This window comes from Rhipicephalus sanguineus, chromosome 9 (genome assembly GCF_013339695.2).
Source record: "Rhipicephalus sanguineus isolate Rsan-2018 chromosome 9, BIME_Rsan_1.4, whole genome shotgun sequence".
In the NCBI taxonomy this organism is placed as follows: domain Eukaryota; kingdom Metazoa; phylum Arthropoda; class Arachnida; order Ixodida; family Ixodidae; genus Rhipicephalus; species Rhipicephalus sanguineus.
The window spans coordinates 147,323,756-147,345,815 of record NC_051184.2 but is presented as its reverse complement, the minus strand read 5'-3'; the positions used below and the strand labels follow the sequence as shown (position 1 = coordinate 147,345,815).

The following is a 22,060-nucleotide window of genomic DNA, read 5'->3' as shown; positions in this document are numbered from 1 at the left end:
ACCCCAGACAGTTCCACTGCCAGAGATTAAAGTTCGGGTAGTGTCTGGCCATGATGAATGGCAGGGACACCATGCGGAGTTGGAGTAGGTGCCGGGGTGAGTGGGGCGGGGAGCGAAAGATGCGCGAGGGTGGCCTGAGTCGTGCTCTGGCGGGCTTCTAAGGCAGCAACTCTGGTGTCTAAGGCGCTAAGGTGGGATTCGATGGCGGCCACGCGCGTGTCGATAGCGACGACACGCTCCTCAAGTCGTGCGAAGCGGGCCATGAAGCGCTGTTCGAACGCCTCCAAGAAGGAGGCTGTTTCGCAAACGACATCACGCTCGTGTGGCGCGATGGCGTCGGAGGAGGGTGATCGGCGTTTGTGCGGTGGACGACGGGTGGGGGAGGACGCGCGCGAGGACGCAGCCGAGGGTGCCGTGTACATCGACTCCTCAGCGGCGCCGGCGGAGACGGCGTTCGTGGAGGTGCGGGGGCTGGGGAAGGAGGAGGAGGAGCGGGAGAGGACAGGCGTGCCAGCGCGGGCTGCATCTGGAGCGACAGCTCTTGAATTTGGAGCTGCTGGGCATCAATCGAGAGCCGCGATTTTGGAGTCCGACCTGTGTGGCTGCGTTATCGAGCTTACCGGTGGTTTGGCTGTGGTGTTGGTAGCGATGGCGGGGGTGGTGAACGCCTCCGGCCTGGGCAGGGGCGGGAAAGAGACGGAGCGGTGGTGGCTGGTAGAACGGGCACCACGAGATGTAGATCGGCGGTGGGGGCGGGAAGGCCAGGAGCTCTTCAGGATGGGCCCGGTGGGTGGCGCTGGTGGGGGAGGCTGGGGCTTAGAGTGGGTCGAGGGTGACGGGCCGGTCCGGTCGAACCGGAGCTTGCACGGGCGCGAGCCTGTGAGGTGGGCTTCCTTGCAAAGGATGCAGCATGGGACGCAGGTCGGGGGCTCAACTGTATTGTGGGCTTGGCCGCAGCGGCAGCAGAGCGCGGACTTGGGCTTGGTGCAGACGTCAGCGCGGTGGCCAGGAGTCCAGCAGTTCGTGCAGGCCTCGGCTTTCGGGCGGACGGGTGGCAGCGGCAGAGGTGCTTTGTTCGTCGCGTCGTCTCCGCGACTATTGAACTTCCCAAGCAGTTGAAATTCCCGGACGCCACTGAGATGAGTGGAGCGCCATCGTAAACGTTCAGGCGACTCAATCGAACCAAAATTTTTGGCGAGTCGAAGTTTTACGAGCAACGAGAGCCCCAACCCGCTGGGCGCTGCCGACGGCAAGGTTAGGCCTACACCAAACGCCGGGGCGCCGGAGACCCATGGGCGGCTGATGCGTCGTTCGTGAGCCGCGGAGGCAACCCAACCCTGGTCGCTGCGATCACCCGAAACCCGGACAACGTCGTCCTTCTACCAAACACCACAGAAAATATGGAAGATGCGCCCAAGGCACAAGACGATGCCCCAATGGACGAGGCCTCGCCGGGGCCGTCTCTCGTACTCCCGGAACAGCTCATGCATCAAGAATATCAATGGCAAACGGTCGTCTCCCTTCATCGGCGACGCCGCCTGCGAAAACAACAAATCTCCGGCGAACAGGAACCGGGCGAGCGCACTTCTACATCGAAAACCACGCCGGCAGAGCTAGCCCTAACCCGGACGCCAGACACCGGTGAGCCGTGCGAGCACGCCGAAGAAGTTCCCGACAACGCAGACGCACGGAGTAGGCCCCGCCAACGCGCGCCACCGCTCCCGCGCGCTGACCTGAAGGTCATAATTCGCCCGAGCCCAGGGCTGATCGTTCGAGAACTGCGTTTCTATCAGGTGGCCAAGGCGATCATCCAAGCCACTGGACGGGCGTCAGCATGCAAGGGGGAAGACTTCATCGTCCGCCTGAGACGCGGGTCGAACATCATCATCGTGAGCACCCCTCACGAAGCTACGGCGGCTACACTCGTAAAAATTACGAGCCTCACCTTCCAGGAACGGCCACACCCTGTGAAGGTATATCTGTCAACACCCAAGGACCTGTGTAAAGGTGTCGTGCACGGCATCGACGCGGGCACCAGCGAAGAAGAGCTTCTAGGAAATCTTCGGGTACGCACACATGGAGTTCGCATCGTGCGAGCCCGCATGCTCAGACAATCGCAGACGGCATTGCTCCACTTTGAGGGCCCCCAACTGCCTCAATTGGTCTACTTCTATGGAGGGGAGATGCCCTGCCGATGCTACCAGCCGACAAGGCAGTTCTGCCCCATCTGCCGAACCCCCGGACACCGACGAGACGTATGGCCCAACCCAACGGCTCGAGCATGCGACGTTTGCAATCTTCCAAACCCAGAAGCCGGTCACACCTGAGTTCAGAAGTGCGCCCTGTGTAGAGGGCCCCATCTCACAGCTGCAAAAGAGTGTGAAAACAAACTAACGCGCATTCAGACCTGGCCAAAACCTGCCACCACCGAGCCGCCAAGTGCCCACCGATCTCCGCCACCTGCCCTCACCAAGCCGCCAAGTGCCCACAGGTCTCCGCCAGGTTCCAGTTCGAGATCTAAGTCCCGCTCACGCCTACAACCCAAGCCTCAATCCCAGTCGCCCAAACGACGATCGAGGTCGATGCCCCAACACCAGAGGCAGGCAGCAGCCACCGCAGCACCCGATGACAACGGGTTCTCGCAGCAGCAGCAGCACCAACAGAATAGGGAAGCCTCCACCACGGGGAACGACGCCAACAAAGACAGGGTAAGCCGGACAGCAGCAGCTTCCCACTCGCACCAAAACCAACAGCCTCCACCATCCGCAAAATTCGAACAGGAACTCGCGAGCATAAAAACACAGGTGGTCGATTCCACGAAAGATAAAAAAAGGGTGTATATTTGATGTTTCCGATTTTCCTGATAATTTTGTATGTTGTGCACATATGACTGCACAGCACGAAATCGCAGTTCGTTTTCAAATAAAAATTTTTTTCAACACAGCAAAATTCGACAAGTGTCGCCGGTTGACGACGACCATTTTACGAAGAGTGCGTTTTCGTAACTTCGGAACCATGCTGGCAGCTACTCAAGCTATATATTACAAATATCTTTCTTTTGAGCGGAAGTAGAAGTTAAGAGGTAATAGCTCTTATCATTTCATGGAATTTTGAGTAAATTATGTATTTTTAAAAATTCACAAAATACGCTGCGTTTTTGAAAATTAGTCAAATTTGGGACGCTATGGCTACTTCTCTACTTCTATGAACATCTTGGCTTGTTCATATTTGCAGTATGAATAGGCCTTTATGCGAATAATGAACTTCTGCATTTGTATTTCTCTAATAATTTTCAAAGTAGTAAATTTTCACACAAGAAAACAGACACCTCAAAAAACTAGCGACACAACTCACACAGAAACCTCAGGAAACAGTGCCACACCAAGCCATCACTGACCTGCAGCACCAATTCGAGGCCATCCGCACCCAGATGCAGGCCTTCATGGACGACATTCGCACTCAGCTGGGACAGCTGACAAAGACTGCACTTAACGGCACACAGGCAGCAGTTGCAGAAACAGAAGCACCTAAAGACAGCACGGCCAAAGACAAGATTCACCACACGAAACTACGCAATAGACTACGACAGAACCTCCACAAGATAACCTCTACGACAGGATCAAACCACATACCGCAGACTCAAACAAAAGCAACCACGTCTAAACTGCCTAGACCACGCAAGCAAGTCAAAGAAAACTTAGAACTCTGGGAATGGAACTGCCGCGGGTACCGAAGGAAAAAAAGGCTGCTGACACAACTGATCGCTCAATCTTCAAGGCCACCAGGGGTCATCGCCCTACAAGAGATCGGTACCCGACCAACACTTCAGGGATATGAAGCATATCACTCGAGTCAAGATGAAAAGTGGAAGGTAGCCACGCTCGTGGATAAAAACATCACAACTCTACAACATAAACTGGACGACAACATAGACGTACTGCATGTACTCCTCGAACTCGTCTACAAAGGCAACCAGAAACAAAGTGCTTTCATTTTAAACATCTATAGCCCCCCACGTCAAAGGCGGGCTACCATTGCCAAACTCTTCCGAGACACCCTTTGCCTCGCCAAAGAAAACCCACTAGTCATTATGGGCGACTTCAACGCGCAGAACATGCTATGGGGATACCAGAGGCGTGACTGGAAAGGCCTCCAGCTAGAGACAACGATGGAATTGTGTCAACTCATGCCCATCACAGACCCAAGCACACCGACAAGGGAGGGAAACAGCGTAACACGTGACACAACACCCGACCTCACTTTCATCACACAAACCACACGAGCCGAATGGCACAGCACACTCGAAAACTTGGGAAGCGATCACTACATACTGAACATAACACTACAGACCGGACGCCTACGCAGGGATATTGGCACAGCCAAATTAACTGACTGGCAAAAAATGAGGGAAGCCCAAGAGCAGGATGAAGAGACAATCACAAACTTGGAAGACTGGTGCAACAAAGTTTGTCAACAAAAAGAACACCACACAAAAGAAATAGTCAGAACAACAGAAATCCCGGAGGTGGATTCCCATTTACTACATCTGTGGGACGCCAGACAAGGGCTTACCCGCCGCTGGAAAAAGCAGAAGAACAATAGGAAACTGAGGACACGCACAGCGAAAATAACAGCGGAAGCGGAGGAATACGCCATGCAACTCGCGTCGGCGAACTGGTATAAATTCTGTGACTCCCTGGACGGCACCCTGGGTACAGCCAAGACATGGCACATCCTCAAAGCCATCCTCGACCCCACCAAGACCAAAGGAGAGGGACACAAGGCCCTGGAGCGCTTACTACACACCTACCCAGGCAGCCAACAAGACGTCGTCGACGCCACCAAGACCAAATGCTATGGAGATCCTGCTCCCTCAGAGCCATGCACAACATCATACGTGGGACAACCGAACCCAACAATGGATGAACCTATAACTGAAAATGAAATGAGAGCGGCCATCGCAGCTACTACCCGTAACACGGCGGCGGGCACAGACCGCATCACAAACGCCATGATAAGAAATCTCAGCGACAAGTCTATCTCTGCACTCATGGCCTTCATCAACCAACACTGGGAACAAGGCACGGTGCCAGCGATGTGGAAACACGCAAGAATAATGATGGTCCCCAAACCAGGCAAGAAGTTGGCAATCGAAGACCTCAGACCCATTTCGCTGACATCCTGCCTCGGCAAGGTGTACGAAAGAATCATAAACACAAGACTGCAGAAGCACTTGGAAGATAATAAGCACCTGCCCGACACCATGTTCGGTTTCCGTGCTGGCCTGTCGTCGCAGGACGTACTACTACAACTCAAGGAAGAGGTTCTCAGCAACGTTCCCCGCAACGGTGAACACGTCCTCTTAGCCATCGACATTAAAGGGGCTTTCGACAACATCAGCCACCAAGGAATACTGGAGGGGCTCGCAAACACCAACTGTGGTGAAAGAACATACAAGTACATTCAGAGCTTCTTAAGCCAACGCACAGCGGAGTTGAAGATCGGAGAGCTCCAGACTCCTGCATACCAACCTCCCAACAAGGGCACGCCGCAAGGAGCAGTAATATCACCCACGCTCTTCAACGTAGCCATGGTCGGCCTTGCCGGAAAACTGCAGGAGGTAGAAGGGCTCCGACACGCCTTCTATGCAGACGACATGACACTCTGGACCACAAAAGGATCACTCGCTGAAAAGGAAGAGCGCCTGCAAACTGCAGCTCACATCGTCCAAGAATATGTCAGCCAGCGGGGTCTACAGTGCTCCCCAGAGAAATCTGAAATCTTACGTGTATGGCGAAGCAGACATAACCACGCAGCCTCCACAGACCCATAAAAAAAATTACACCATCTCCCGCTAAAGGGGACCATGAGACGATGCGAAGCCGGAGCACTTGCACGATCGCGTTGCGTTGGCGTTCGTTGGGCATGCTACCGACCTCGCGTAGTGGAACGCGAAGAGGGACGCTACGCGCGTCGTATCTTCCATCTAGCCTGGCCGTTAATCCTCACAGGGCGAGCGGGGAACGCGGTCGACAGCCGGGCAAGAGGGGGGCAGCGTAGGAGAGGAGAGTGAAGGGGAGGGGACGCGCATGCGCTCGAGCTCATCGCGGCGTTGTGCAGGAGAGAATTTCGGCGTCTAGCCCGCGTTTCAGAGGAAGAGTGGAAAGGGGGAGGGGAGAAGGGAAGTGGAGAGGGTGACGGGAGAGGGAAAGTGCAGAGGGGAAGGGAAGAGGGCGAGTGGAGAGGGGCAAGGGGAGAGGGTAGAGGACAGGGGGATGGTGAGGGGGAGTGGAGAGGAGGTGTGTGTGGAGAGGGTAGGCGCATGCGCAGTAAGGGCGGTCACGCCGCACACCACCACCACCAGATTGAGCTCGACCTTAAGATACTTCGCATCTAAAACTTGAGGTATACCTCAATGGAAAACTCATACCAGAGAAACCATTGATCAGGATCCTGGGCATGTGGCTGCAGAGTAGCCAACGAGCCACCCACACCTTTATGCTCCTCCAAACCAGCGTCAAGGCTATATCACGCATGATATCTAGGGTGACATCTAAGAAAAGAGGGACATATAGCCTACCTTATTATAATCTCACACAATCTGAGACCAGACGGGCCGACACCCTCTTGAGAATGGCATTCAAGACTGCTCTCCGTCTGCCGACGAGTACATCCACTGAGAAATTGATGGCACTGGGGCTTCATAACACCCTCAGCCCCTCACGTCTCACAAAAACAGAGACTTGAGCGTATTCGCACGGGCCAGCAGGTCCTAAAAACCCTAGGATTCCAAGCCTCGACAACGAGAGCCCAGGAAACCTGCGAGATACCTCGTCATGTCCGGGAGGGCTATCACGTTGCCCCAATTCCACGCAACATGGACCCCAACCTACACAGCGGCAGAAGGAGAGCAAGGGCCCAATACTTCCAGAAAACCTATCGTTTCCAAACTACAGCCCGTTTTACGGACGCTGCCTTGTATGGGACAAGGACTAAAGGAGCAGTGGCAGTGGTATGCGACCGCCGCGGCCACATAACCTCTGGAGCATCTGTCCGCCCTTGCAAGATCACAGAAGCGGAAGAGCTGGCCATCGCACTTGCCATCCGCGAAGGCCTGCATGCAAACAAGCCGCTGACAATACTCACAGACTCCCAGCAGGACTGCAGGAACTTCCTGCAGGTCAGAATTGGTGTGCCTGCGGCACATCTCCTTGCACAAATACCAAGGGAAGGCAAGGACGACTCCTACATTCAGACCGTCGTATGGATACCAGGCCACTCTGGCATCACGGGTAACCTGCACGCCGACTGGGCAGCTCGAGGCTTCGTACACAACCGAGCGCTCCTTACGTCGACTGCAGCGGACCCGGAGCCAGTTCACCTCCAGTATGCCACAATACTGAATTACCACAGAGGGCGATGCCTACGGTATCCACCACCTCATCAAAAGCTTGCGACGAAGGAGGCCACTGCATGGCGTAGACTCCAAACCGGAACCTACAAAAACCTACACACACTACACCACATGCACCCCACATCTTACAGGGATGAATGCCCATGGTGCGGGGCCGCACCAACCCTGTACCACATTACGTGGGAGTGCACAATACACGACCTCGAGCACCACAACATGAACACCTCATGTGAGCAATGGTAGGCACTGCTGTCCAGCCCGGCCCTCAGCGACCAGATCAGGCTCGTTCAGAGAGCAGACCGGATGGCAAGAGCCAGCGGAGCCCTGGACTAAGGGCCCCGACCATCAGCAAGGCCCCTACGGGGCAATCCACAGGAGCTTTGCCTGTACATAAATAAAGTTTGTCATCATCATCCGCAATTGAAGACGATCGAGGAGGGGAGGGTGGTAGTGCCAACGAAGGTGATGATGGATTTGGAGCGCCCCATCTGGCGCGCATCGGCGATGGCGTAGGGGGTGTTGACATTCATGGACTGGAGATCATGGATGATCTCTTCCTTGGTTTGGGAGTCCACGGTGTTGTAGATGATGCCGCGGAGGGCGTTGTCTGGTGCCGCCATGTAGGCACGTAGGGGTTAAGAGATGGAACCCAGGCGGAGTTCCGATACACGGAGGTAGAGCCGTGCGTGTGACTCAGATGGGGTGCTGACAGTGAGTTGTTGTACGGATTGATTCGTACACGGTCAGCGGCTCGGGCGGTGGCGTAGTCGATGGTGGCAGAGTGCAGAGGGTTTGGAGAAGGGCACCGTTAGTTGTAGTGCGGAGGTCAAGCCCCCCTCCCGGTCTGAAGACGATCTTGAAGTCCTCCGCTGGGAGTCGAGGGAGAGGAGCATGACGACGAAGCGTGGTAGTAGTGGGGGTGATGTTCGGCGGTAGAACAGGCGTGTTCGATAGGGTCGAGGCAGGCGGCGTCGAGGTGATGGGCTGGTGGGCCGCGGCTGCACGGTGTGCTTTCACGGCACGGATCCAGCGTGAGTCATCTTCAAACTCAGCAGGGGTGATGAATTCGCCTTCGACTTGGTACGCCATGTCGGCGGCTTGGAGAATTGCGAGTAGTTTCGGCGGAGGCGACGAAACGCGAGCAGCGTCAGCCGCCGGTGTGGCTTGGAACGCAGCTGCGCGTTGCGCAGGGGCGCGTAGTCGAGCGTCGCGCGATAGCCTCAGCGCATCGGCGGCGTGCACAAAAACGGTTAAAAGTGGTCGAAAATGGACGTAATTGGGCTCCGAAGGTGTCAAACGGATCGGCTCACCTTCACGGATGCGCTGGAGAAGCATCGCGAAGAAAGGGCGAAGAGTTGCGGTGAAACGAGCCAGGAAGTACGGAGCCCATGCGACGCACGTCCGTACAGCGTTCCACGACGCGAGGTCTCCTACTATGAAACAAGACTGAAACTTGGGCTGCGGGTCCGTCTTGAAGCCCCATGAAACGTGGACGAAGACCCAAGAGACGAAGGGGGCGGTCTTGGCGAAGGAACTTGGCCTCTATCGTGTGCAAAGCGCTTCTTATGTCACTTTCGGTGCAGTACTCTGATGTCATGCAGAAAAGCGTAGCAAGATTAGGAACGGGCTACTAGCGGTCACGGGGCACAACACATCCGGTACAAGTATGATTACGAGTACCTGTGTGATCGTTGACGTCTAAAAACTTTACTGGGAATCATTCAGATCTGTTCATGACGTCGCTGCGACCCTGAGAAACACTAAGTTAAACGTATGTCAACTTTCTTTTGTCGCCTTATAATTTTCCATATTTTCTAGTGATTCGAATTTCGGATGATACAAATATTTTTGGTAACCCTGCGAGATTCGTATCACCGAGGTTTTAGTGTAGTCCGGTTTGGCGCGCGTCTCGTAACGCCGTGGAAAGTGATGGCTAGCGTCGCATTTCGACTAAGGTACGGGTAGAAGTGTCTAAGGTACGTCTAAGCGTTTAAGGTACGGGTAAAAGGCGCGACTTTTCCAAGTACGCAAAAACGCAAAGTGACAACGTATAAAGTAAAAAGAAATACAAACATCTCGCTTGTGTGCGCTGCGTTCCGTCTGAGAAAAAAAATCACAGCGTATCCACGGAGTGAGTGATGATGAGTGGGCGAAGCTGCGGAGGTTCATCGGTAAACCGTGAATCTTCCGTGAATTCTACCCAGTACATCATCACCGACGTGAGATCGGGCGCGTTTATACTAAAGGTTCGATGAGTTAAGACGACTTGCAGCTCACTTTAATTTTACATGTACGCTGTGAATTTTCATTGTTTAGAAAACCATTGTAATTTAATAGAACTTTTTGTTGGGCTAGTTGGTACATGCTTACTGAAAAACCAAAAAGACGCGTACCATCAAGGAAAAAGTAAGGACAGGACAGAAAGGGCGTCACTCGCAACTAACTTTATTCCCAGAACATCAGCGTCATATATAACCACAGCGACCCTGCGCGCGCACATCGCCTCACAAGCTCGTCAAAAACCCGCGATAACAAGATTAACTAATCGAAAAATGAATCGATGAAACTAAATTCACCCCCACGCAGAGCAACAGATGTGTCACTAACACAGCATTCTTTCTTCTTTCTAATATAGTATGCTTCCATAATTTCACGCGCTAAGACATCGTTACTCTTTCCAAGAACGGAAACACTGGCAAACCCAGGCTCACACTTGCAGGAACCACAATGCACAGGCAAATGTGCTGAAAGTTTATTTTTCACCGAAAGTTCGTGCTCCCTCATCCTGTCGTTTATGCACCGGCCTGTTTGGCCGATATATACCCTACCGCAACTAAACGGGATCTCGTACACCGTGGGGGTGAATTTAGTTTCGTCGATTCATTTTCGATTCGTTAATCTTGTTATCGCGGGTTTTTGACGAGCTTGTGAGGTGATGTGCGCGCGCAGGGTCGCTGTGGTTATATATGACGCTGATGTTCTGGGAATAAAGTTAGTTGCGAGTGACGCCCTTTCTGTCCTGTCCTTACTTTTTCCTTGATGGTACGCGTCTTTTTGGTTTTTCAGTAAGAAAACCATTGCTTTAGAAAACATCTGGCGTCTTTCGTTAAGCAGCTGGCGTCTTTTCGTTTTGCTTTAGAAACATCTGGCGTCTTTCGTTAAGCAGCTGGCGTCTTTTCGTTTTGCTTTAGAAACATCTGGCGTTCTTTCGTTTTGCTTTTAGAAAACATCTGGCGTCTTTCGTTGGTTTATTTCATCAATGAACGGCGTTTTGAACAAAATTTTTATTGTTTAATCACGCACAGGAGAAATCTCACCAGGCACTACCTTGGAGGTAAACAATGGCTGCTAATGGGAATGAGAGACAGAAGAAGTCGGCTTTTAGCTAACACTTACACTTCTACTTCTACTAACGTTTCCTACTGGAACATGCCAATGGCTGCTAATGGGGAATGAGAGACAGAAGAATTCGGCTTTTAGTTAACGCGCACGCTGCGAATTTTTTATTGTTCAACAACGCACCACCTTGGAGATCAAGATCTGGTACTAGCGTTACGACTAGTTACGCACTACGACTACGACAACTACGAGGGACGAACGGGTGCCGCCTTAAGGAGCTTCGCCCCTAAAAGCTACATGTAGGAAATGAAGGAGTAATTTATATATCTCACACAAGAAATACGGACGCAATTGTGGGACTACATTTATTAGCGGTAGAGTACGTGCATTGCGGCTCTGTAGCTTTTCCTTCATTGCCCCAGAAAGTTGTCCCCGAGTACAGATTATGGCCCTCAAACCATCCGAAATTCAGCAGCTTAGTGATGAGAAAAAAAGCCTGCCTTGACGTTCTATCACCAAAACGTGCGATAACCTGTGAATAAGGAAGATGAAATGACATCGATGTTAGAAAATTTCGAATTGCATCTCACAGTGATAATGTTACCCGAAACTTGGTATTAAGGAACGTCATTGACTTCTTGCCCCCCTGGTTATCACTGTTACCTTAAAAATCGTGGAAATAAGCGTGGTGGCGGCGTTGCCGTTCTGATGAATGAAGACATACTTGCTGAGCATGTGCCACAGTTCACAACTGTGAACCCTGATTGTGAAGGGCTAACTTTGGGAAGTCTTAATATCTTGTTCTGTGTTTGTTATAGGCCACCCTCGGGTGATTTCAAGCTGTTTATAAGTTTTCTTGAGCGTTTCCTTGCTTTTTCTTCAGAGTACAACCTAGAATTTGTTATCGGTGCTGATCTTAATGTGAGCATGCTTGCAGAAGTAAGCAAAAAGAACCTCAATCGAACATGTTTTTCAGTGGTGCGTGTAATATTGCTACGTACCAGCGGCATCGCGGCCTAGGAGACGAAGAGAAGGACGAGACAGACAGACTGGCGCGAACTGTTCGCGTCGGTTGCACTGCTCGCCTAAGCTGTAAACAATACAGGGATACGTATCCCTCTAAGTCGGTGTCTTTTTACGTAAGATATTTGGTGGAGTGGTGCGATCCCCTACCTCGCCACGGAACTCCGCAGCGGACGTTGTCTCGAGGATTTCCCCATGGCCTCCCAAGACTCGGCTACATCCCCGCCGCCCGCATTGCCTCCTGCCCTACCTGCCAACCCACCGCCCGCACCCACTTTCGTCACGCTTTCCGCCATGAAAGAGCCTGGCGTGTTCTCGGGCCTCGAAGGTTCTGACGTCGACCAATGGCTGCACCTGTATGAACGCGTCAGCGCCAGTTACAGGTGGGACCCCACCCTTATGCTCGCGAATGTCATATTTTACCTAGACGGAACCCCTCGTCTCTGGTTTGACACCCATGAGCATGAGATTACCAGCTGGGACAGCTTTAAGGAAAAGATCCGCGAACTTTTTGGCAACTCTCTTAGACGTCGACTCGCCGCAAATACTGAATTATCGACTCGCACGCAAAGCTCCACTGAGTCCTACCTCAGGTATATTCAACATGTCCTGGCCCTCTGCCGCAAAGCCGACGAAACCATGTCTGAGCAAGAACAAGTTGCGCACATACTCAATGTTATCGCCGGCGACGCGTTCAACTTGCTGTTGTTCACTAACGTGTCCTCTGTAGATTCGGTACTTCAACAATGTCGTCGCTTGGAACAGGCTAAAAGTAGGCGTGTCTCCCAAATAATTCCGCGCCTTCCGAATACCGCAGTGACGTCTTCTTGCCTCGCTACATACCGACAACCGCACGCCTGCGATAACTTGACCCGACTCGTTAGGCGTGAACTTGAAGCAGCCGGCCCTGTTACCGTGGCACCACCATCCTCTGACACACCTCCTTCCGTTCCTCTACCCCTTCTTCAAGCAGTAATCCGACAGGAAATTGCCAGCATGGGTATCTGCTCTATTTCGACGCCTCCCCGTACCGACTTCCCGCCGCACTTCACGCCCCCACGTCGACTCCCGTCTGGCTCACCACCAGCGTTCCGTAATCCGTCCAAATGGAGAACACCTGATGACAAGCCCATATGCTTCTACTGTCACCGAATAGGACACATATCTCGTCATTGCCGAAGTCGCTGGGGTCCTCCTACACAAAATTTCCCGCCCCTTCAATAATCGTCCCGCTCTTCGTTCTGCAACCAGCCCAGACCACTCTGCCCCTCCTGCCCACTTCGCCCCTCCAGCCCACTTCGCCCCTCCGGCCCACTACGCACCTCCGGCCCACTTCGCCCCTCAGGCCTACTCTTCCCATCAGGACCACTTTGCCCCTCACGATCCCCACTACTCCCGCTCTCCCTCACCTCACCGTCGCCAGTCCCGTTCGCCTCAGCCCCGACGACCACCTTCCCCCGCTCCCCCACGACGTTCGCCGACGGAAAACTAAATGCTGCAGCCCCGGGAGGTGGCGCTGCATCAATCGGACCAAGCGAAAATCCTCTATTGACCATACCGACGAAACGGAACCTTATTGACATACAAGTCGACGGAGCGCCTGTGACAGCTCTAGTCGACACTGGCGCTCAAGTTTCCGTTATGAACACTGATTTTAGACGCAAGCTCAAGAAAGTTCTCATACCTGCGACGACTCCATTTGTCCGTGTTGCCGACGGCGGAACAGCATCTGTCATGGGAATATGCTCCGCTCATGTAAGCATTGCTGATCGCCACACAGTTCTCCTCTTCGCCGTCCTTGAACAATGTCCCCATTACGTCATCCTAGGCCACGACTTCTTGTCTGCGCATTCTGCCCTCATTGACTGCTCGGCCAGTATGCTCCGTCTCCACTTGCCCATGATCGACCCTCCTGTGCCCAGGCCGAGTCGCCTCTGCACTACCGGATACGCTCGCCTCTCACCCCAAACACTGACCTATGTCGAATTTGTCTCAACACCACCAATTCCCGACGGCGACTATGTACTGACACCTGTCACCGATGTCCTGATAAGTCGTGGTATTACGCTACCACACACCGTTCTTTCTGTCACAGGGAACTCCACGTGCCTTCCCGTTGTCAATTTTAGTTTGACACCGCAAGTGCTCCCGCAAGGCATCTCTTTGGCATTACTTTCGACCTTAGAAGACAGCGCGGTGGCTGCTCTCACGGCGACCGCTCCGTCCGATCCCAATGCCCAGCAACAATCTAATCCTTGTCCCGGCAGCGCCATACGGTCGATGATTGCTTGCACCTTAACGCCGCTGCAGACTGACGAGCTCCACCAGCTTCTGCTGTCCTACGTCGACGTTTTCGATCTCAGCGGCCGTCCGTTGGGAAAAGCTACTGGTGTAACCCACCGCATCAACACAGCTGACCAGCCTCCTATTCATAGGCGCCCATATCGCGTGTCGGCGACTGAGCGTCAAATTATCCAAGCTGAAGTCGACAAAATGCTCGCCAAGAACATCATTGAGCCGTCCTGCAGTCCTTGGGCATCCCCTGTCGTGCTAGTGCGCAAAAAGGAAGGCACATGGCGTTTCTGTGTCGATTATCGCCACCTAAACAGAATTACAAAAAAAAGACGTCTACCCTCTGCCACGAATAGATGATGCCCTTGACTGCCTCTATGGTGCCCGCTATTTTTCTTCCATCGACCTCCGTTCCGGGTACTGGCAGATTGAGGTGGATGATATGGAACGTGAAAAGACGGCATTTATCACCCCCCGATGGCCTATATCAATTCAAGGTCATGCCCTTTGGCCTTTGTAACGCCCCAGCCACCTTTGAACGAATGATGGACTCTCTGCTCCGAGGATTGAAATGGTCCACCTGTTTGTGCTACTTGTACGATGTCGTTGTTTTTTCCCCAACATTTGAAACTCATATAGAACGCCTCTCAGCCGTCTTAGCCATCTTCCGTCGTGCTAGCCTGCAGCTGAACTCATCAAAATGTCATTTTGGCCGCGACCAAATTACAGTACTTGGCCATTTAGTGGACGCTAACGGAGTACAGCCAGACCCGGCGAAAATCAGCGCAGTCAAGAACTTTCCCATTAGACGATCTGCGAAGGATGTCTGCACCTTTCTCGGACTATGTTCGTATTTTCGACGCTTCGTGAAAAATTTTGCGGATATAGCGAGACCTATTACGCAGCTCCTCAAGCAAGACGTCCCGTTTACATGGGGCTCAGAAGAGGCTTCTGCGTTGTCCAATCTCATCGCGCTCCTTACTACTGCTCCAATTTTGGCCCAGTTTGACCCTGCTGCCCCTACTGAGATCCGCACGGATGCAAGTGGTCATGGCATCGGCGCCGTGCTTGCTCAACGCCAACGTGGCCACGACTGCGTTATTGCATACGCCAGCCGCCTCTTATCCGCCCCCGAACGCAATTATTCAGTCACAGAGCGTGAGTGTTTGGCTCTCGTTTGGGCGGTCGCCAAGTTCAGGCCATACCTATACGGGCGCCCGTTTTCGGTCGTTACCGACCACTTACTCTCTTAAACCTCTCTTAACTCTCTTAAATACCCCTCAGGGCGGCTTGGTCGCTGGGCTTTGCGCCTCCAAGAGTTCTCCTACTCGGTTGTGTACAAATCTGGCCGCATGCACCAGGATGCCGACTCTCCCGGTACCCTGTCGACGATTCTAATGACACTGACGCCAACACGATGCGCTCCATATTCTCAGTGTCCAACTTGGTTCACATTGGGGAAGAACATAAACGGGATCCCGTGCTCCTTGACCTCATCACCCGCACGGAATCTTCGCCAAACGACGCCTCTCTTCGCCACTTTGTGCTTCAAGAGGGCGTCCTCTACCATCGAAATTTCCGCCCTGACGGACCTGACCTTCAAGTTGTCGTGCCTAAGCATTTACGACGCAGTGTCCTCGCTGAACTTCACGATGCGCCGACAGGTGGACACCTCGGCGTCTCTCGCACATACGAGCGCATACGGAGCCGTTTCTTTTGGCCAGGCCTTGCTCGCTCAGTACGCCGCTATGTCGCCACGTGCGAGTTATGTCAACGCCGCAAAACACCGTCGCTGCTACCCGCTGGCCATCTTCAACCACTGGACATAAACACGGAACCCTTTTACCGCGTTGGATTAGACCTTCTTGGACCTTTTCCCGTATCAACCATAGGAAACAAATGGATCGCAGTGGCTACAGATTACGCTACACGCTATGCGATCACGCGAGCTCTATCGACAAGTTGTGCAACCGACGTTGCTGACTTTCTGTTACGGGACGTTATCTTGGTTCACGGTTCCCCAAGACAACTGATCACAGACCGTGGCCGTCAATTCCTGTCTCAAGTTATCGCCGACATCTTACGTTCCTGTTCTACGCAGCACAAACTGACCACTGCATACCACCCTCAATCCAATGGGCTAACGGAACGCTTTAATCGCACGCTTACGGACATGCTCGCTATGTATGTGTCGCCGGACCACCGAGACTGCGTTGTTGCCCTACCCCACGCAACTATTGCGTACAATTCATCGCGTCACGACACGGCAGGCTTTTACCCTTTTTATCTCCTGTACGGAAGAGAGCCGACTTTACCGCTGACACAATCATTCCTACCTCCACCTCGTCCACCAGCGAGTATGCCCGAGACGCAATCGCGCGAGCCGACGAAGCCCGACAGCTCGCGCGCGCTCGGCTGACGGCGTCGCAAACCAAACAACGACGCCGGTACGATGCTTCTCATCGAGACGCACATTTCGTTCTCGGTGCCCTTGTGCTACTCTGGTCCCCTCATCGTCGGGTGGGCCTATCCGAAAAACTTTTGTCTCGCTACACGGGACCTTACCGTGTACTGCGTCAAGTAACACCTGTTACCTATGAGATTGGCCCCATCTGTCCATCGCCATCTGTTCGGTCCAGCGATATTGTTCACGTTTCACGGCTCAAGCCCTACAACACCGCTTCCGAAAACGACCTTTAAAGCTCTGGGACGGTGCTTCGGCCGCCGGGGGTAATGCTACGTACCAGCGGCATCGCGGCCAAGGAGACGAAGAGAAGGACGAGACAGACAGACTGGCGCGTGCTGTTCGCGTCGGTTGCGCTGCTCGCCTAAGCTGTAAACAATACAGGGATACGTATCCCTCTGAGTTGGTGTCTTTTTCCGTAACAATATGATCACTAGTCCTGTGCGTGTTTCTCTAGATGGCGACTCATTGCTAGATGTTTTCATCACATATTAATCGGCCATTATTAAAGGCTGATATGATTTATACATGCATTAGTGATCATCATAGTATATTCACGTTAGTAGAAAAAAAAAGATGGTTGATTCCCCCGTCATAGGAATCGGAATAACACGAAAGGAAAGCGTGCCCTTACAGAAGTAACTGAATGTTTACTGTACATTGATATAAGAGAGCTTGCACAATGTATATTGATGTCTGGCAGCTATAGCACCGTTTAACGTGGATGCAGCCACTTTGATGACTGGTGGTACATCTCCATCCCGACGACTAACATTCCATATTAAATGATTACGCAAAACATTGTGGTAGCTGTAGTAGTTAACGGCGAAAGCGTAATCAGAGAACGAGGTGTGATAGCCAGAAGAGCGTCGCATATTGAACGCAGAACTTGGTCGCCAACCCGCGTCATGTTAAAACGTGATTGAACAACACGACCGCACTAGAGAGAAACGCAAAATGCGTCGCGCCATCCTGCGGCCGCTATTTTTCTCGGGGCGAGAGCGTGAGCGGGGAACGCGGTGTAACAGGCAGGTGAGGCAGGCTCGACACGCAGAGCTATTTTTGGTTTGGATTAGCGTGATGCTATGAGCGAGGCCAACGCTTTTACGACGCTAGGGTTAAGGTCGCCACCTCGCGGTGTGTTAAGGCACTGACAAAATCGAACTTCTATTGAAAACGCGCCTAATTGGACGGACGTGTAACGCGTTGGAGCTGTTAATCGCGGAGGCCACGATAATTATAAAAGGCGCGTTTGTAAAGCCTCGAGAGTCTGTGACCGTGGCGCAGTGGATAGCGTGCCCGGCATCTGTTGTTGCGGACCGAGCGGTCGTGGGTTCGATGCCCGTTGACGGAACCTTTTTTCTTTGCCATCTGATCGTGTAAATTTTTTCGATGTCATTTCCCTAACGGAAATACGTCACTCAAGTTTTGGTGGACCCCGGCATAAAACACTTTCGTGTTAAAAACGAACTTCCTAAAAGCAAGCTTTTGAAAACACGTAGTATTCATGAGAATTGAAACTTGAGCTAGTTGGTACGGATTCATCATGATATAAGCAGCGCACTGAGGGACGAGGAGAAGGAAAAATTACACCATCTCCCGCTAAAGGGGACCATGAGCCGATGCGAAGCCGGAGCACTTGCACGATCGCGTTCCGTTGGCGTTCGTTGGGCATGCTACCGACCTCGCGTCGTGGAACGCGAAGAGGGACGCTACGCGCGTCGTATCTTCCATCTAGCCTGGCCGTTAATTCTCACAGGGCGAGCGGGGAACGCGGTCGACAGGCGGGCGAGAGGGGGGCAGCATGTGAGAGGAGAGAGAAGCGGAGGGGACGCGCATGCGCTCGAGCTCATTGCGGCGTTGGGCAGGAGAGAATTTCGGCATGTCTAGCCCGCGTTTCAGAGGAAGAGTGGAAAGGGGGAGGGGAGAGGGAAAGTGGAGAGGGGAAGGGGAGAGGAGAAGGGGAGAGGGAAAGTGGAGAGGGAAAGTGGAAAGGGGAAGGGGAGAGAGAACGTGGAGAGGGGAAGGGGAGAGGGAAAGTGGAGAGGGGAAGGGGAGAGGGGAGAGGAGAGGGTGAGTGGAGAGGAGTGTGTGGAGTAGGTATGCGCATGCGTAGTAGGGGTGGTCACGCCGCACACCACCACCACCGGATTGTGCTCCGCCTTAAGATACTTCGCATCTAAAAATTCGCCCGTGTTGTGCACCTTCTTTTTGTCCTCGTCCCACAGTGCGCTGTTTATATCATGACGTAGTAGTCTGATAATAACCTCGCGGAAGCTAGAGTATTTTTGAAGAGCTATAAGTGAAGAAACCTGGAATCCTAATTACAGTGACATCGCCTATCCTAACTTTATAAATAATAATAATATAATAATATCTGGGGTTTAACGTCCCAAAACCACAATACGATTATGAGAGACGCCGTAGTTGAGGGCTCCGGAAATTTTGACCACCTGCGGTTATTTAACGTGCACTTAAATCTAAGTACACAGGCCTCAAACGTTTTCGCCTCCATCCAAAATGCAGCCGCCGCGGCCGGGATTGGATCCCGCGACTTTCGGGTCAGCAGTCGAGCGCCATAACCACCGTGGCGGGGCTAACTTTATAAATGCATTGACCGGCCTTTATAGAGCGAACTTCCCAATTAAGAAAATAAGTAAGGCTAAAAAGGCTCACAAGCCTTCGGTCACTCGAAGGCGGTTAAAAATTATACATCATAAAAACGCCCCCTACGCAAAATTTGTGTAAACTAGAGATGGATTATTGCTAGCAGAATTCAAAGCGTACAGAAACCAGCTTGCATCTATGTTAAAAGATGCAAGAGATTCTTATTGCATCAGTCTATTTCGTCATGAAAAGACGCAGACATGGGAAGCACCTTGGCGCAAGTTAAACGTGCTTCTTCACCCAAGCAATGCAGCAGCTATCTCAACTCACATCTTGAGCGAAGGTAAAGAGCTATCACGGGAAGCACTCGCTGATGCCTTTAACTGCGTCTTTGCGCATCAATCCGCGGATAGTGTAGAGCAAATTCTGTTTTACTAATGTTCTCAAAAGGTATACAAAAATGATGCACTCTCGTTCGACGTCGTATTTCAATAAGCACAACCTTCTGGATGACTTTCAACATGGTTTCAGAAAACATCGCTCTATAGAAACGGCGCTACCTGCTCAAAAAGAAATTATCATAGAATCATTCACTAACAAGGAACTCATAATAGGTGTATACATTGACTTATCGAAAGCATTTCACCTCATTGGTGATGCTGTTTTTCTAAAGCTCCAGAAATATAGCGTCCGTGGAACAGCCCACGAGCTCATTAATTCATACCTTACGCACAGAACACAGTATATAAATATCAGCGCTGCAAAATCTACCAGGTGGCCTGTTAAAATAGGGTCCCTCAGGGAAGCGTACTGGGGCCATTGTTGTTTTCTATATACGTTAACGACATCGTACACATCACAGATAATGCACAGTTTGTTGCACACGCTGATGCTTCAACGGTATATATGTCGGGAATAGTTGAAAGTGACTTAGAACAAACAACCAATGATGTTTTAAAACGCATAAAAAGTTGGGCAGACATGAATCACCTAATAATAAATTCAGGGAAAGCAAAAGCAATTCTATATCGGCCCATATGAAAAAAATTATCACAATATTTGTTTTTTCATATAGATTATGACGTGAAAGAATTTGTAAGCAATGTAAACACTCTTGGTGTTATTTTTTTCGTATTTGGAATGGACACACGGAATACATTCGATTTAAAATATTTAGCGTTGTCGGTGTCACATCAAGGGCGCGACACGTGCTTGCTATTAAAGTGAAAATTCTCCTTTATAATTCCCTTGTATCCACTGATTTGGATTATTGCGGTGTTGTGTGGTGTACAACAGGCATTGCAAATCCACAAAAGCTGCATACGCTCCAAACGAGAGCTGTCCGGTATATAACAAATGTACCTCATTCTACCGTTGACCTTTTCCCTAAATATGATATTGCCTGTATTCTGTTTATTTGATTACAGGTTAACGTTGATGTACATGTGTTTTCTGCGTATTATTAAAGAAAACTACAATAGTGTAGCGAGTTTGGGTGAATGGGCAAATACTCATGACGGCCAGCGCAAACGGAACGCGGACGAGAAAAAGACACGACGACACAGACTAGAGGATATGACTTTTGACAGCTTTTTTCTGTTTAATTATTCTCAGAATACAAGATTCAGGTCTGCGAGCTAGTGCCGGAATGCGGCATTGCTAGTAGGTAATGTTCCACTACTAGTGCAGCGCTATCGAGAGCACAATCAAGGAAATCTTAGCAGCGTCTCTATATACTGACGTAGACATGCTCTGGTTCGAGTGTTGCGCTACACTAGTATTACTAACTAAAGACCTTATATGCCGCAGCTGCTTTTGATTTTGCAGCTCTGATCGGTTTCAAGTAACTCACGACAGTCTTTAGTGAACCACTGAAACGCGCTTTGCTCACATCTGGCCTTGTCTGGTGTACTTGTCTCCAAGCGTCCCAGCGGAGGCACCTGTCACAATGGCCGGAAAACCTGCGCAAAAGCAGTCAAGACAACATGACCATTATGTGATGCAGAAATATGCACCATACAGTCGTTGCAGGCGCACAATGCCGAGTGCTACCATGAACAGACACTAAAGCGAAAAATCTAAAAGATAAATGTTCGCATCGGGCACTAGACAACTCGAATATCTTAATCAAAGAACATGCCAAGAAGACACCGTATACGCTCAACTAAACGCACTTATTTCAGCATATGGTGGCTTCACGCGAAGTTGTTAGTTGTGATTTCAGTAGCACGTGCTAGTTGAATTCCTTATGGCGTGTTTCTGCTTTAATAGGTCCATAGTATTGAAGGATGAGCGTCCAAAAGGAAATCGTATTTATTTACGTAGTGGTGTAATGTCGTAATACTGAGGAACACTGTCTAAGGCGGCACGAACGGACGCGTGTGTACGCACCAAAGCCAGCGAGGCCCACAGAGATGCCGTTGAAGGGCACAGGAACCACAGCGGGCGAAAGCAGCCGGCACACGTACGCAGACTCCAGCAGAAGGAACAGGAAGACGCTGAGGAAGAAGTACTGCAGGCACACCGACGTCACGAGGCACTGCTTCTGCAAAGCAACGTCCATCACGACAAGCGATCCTGGTTTCGCATACGCGCGCGCTTATTTCGTTACTGTTACGTCACCGACGAAAGAACTATTACCACTGCTTGATGATTGGGAAACTTCGAGACTGTATTAAAAGGCTCTCATAAGACTGCGCGCGCACAACGCTGGGATTATCGCTCATTCACGTTGTGGGCATTGCGCTTACTGCGTCCCCTCCGTAGTTACAGCAGAACAGACCTCAAAAGCACAACAAAAAACAATTTATTTAAGACTACAAATCAACTTTCCTTATGCAAACTACAAAAAGAACTAGGCAAAGCTAAGGAAAACAGACACAGAACACATGAGCCCGAACTATCGCCTGTTTAATGCGCTC

At 51.6% G+C, this 22,060-nt stretch overlaps 1 protein-coding gene across 1 annotated transcript in view; it reads right to left on the bottom strand.

The window, feature by feature from the left end:
• LOC125759995 (adhesion G protein-coupled receptor B2-like) overlaps nt 1–21,702 on the bottom strand; it is a 120,167-nt gene extending 98,465 nt beyond the window's left edge. Inside the window, exons 1-2 of the mRNA XM_049419542.1 lie at nt 21,531–21,702; nt 21,031–21,100 (exon numbers count right to left, since the gene is read on the bottom strand). Of these exons, the coding sequence (XP_049275499.1) occupies nt 21,031–21,100; nt 21,531–21,702 (242 nt within the window). The remainder of the gene's footprint in view (nt 1–21,030; nt 21,101–21,530) is intronic.
• Nucleotides 21,703–22,060: the final 358 nt, after the last annotated feature.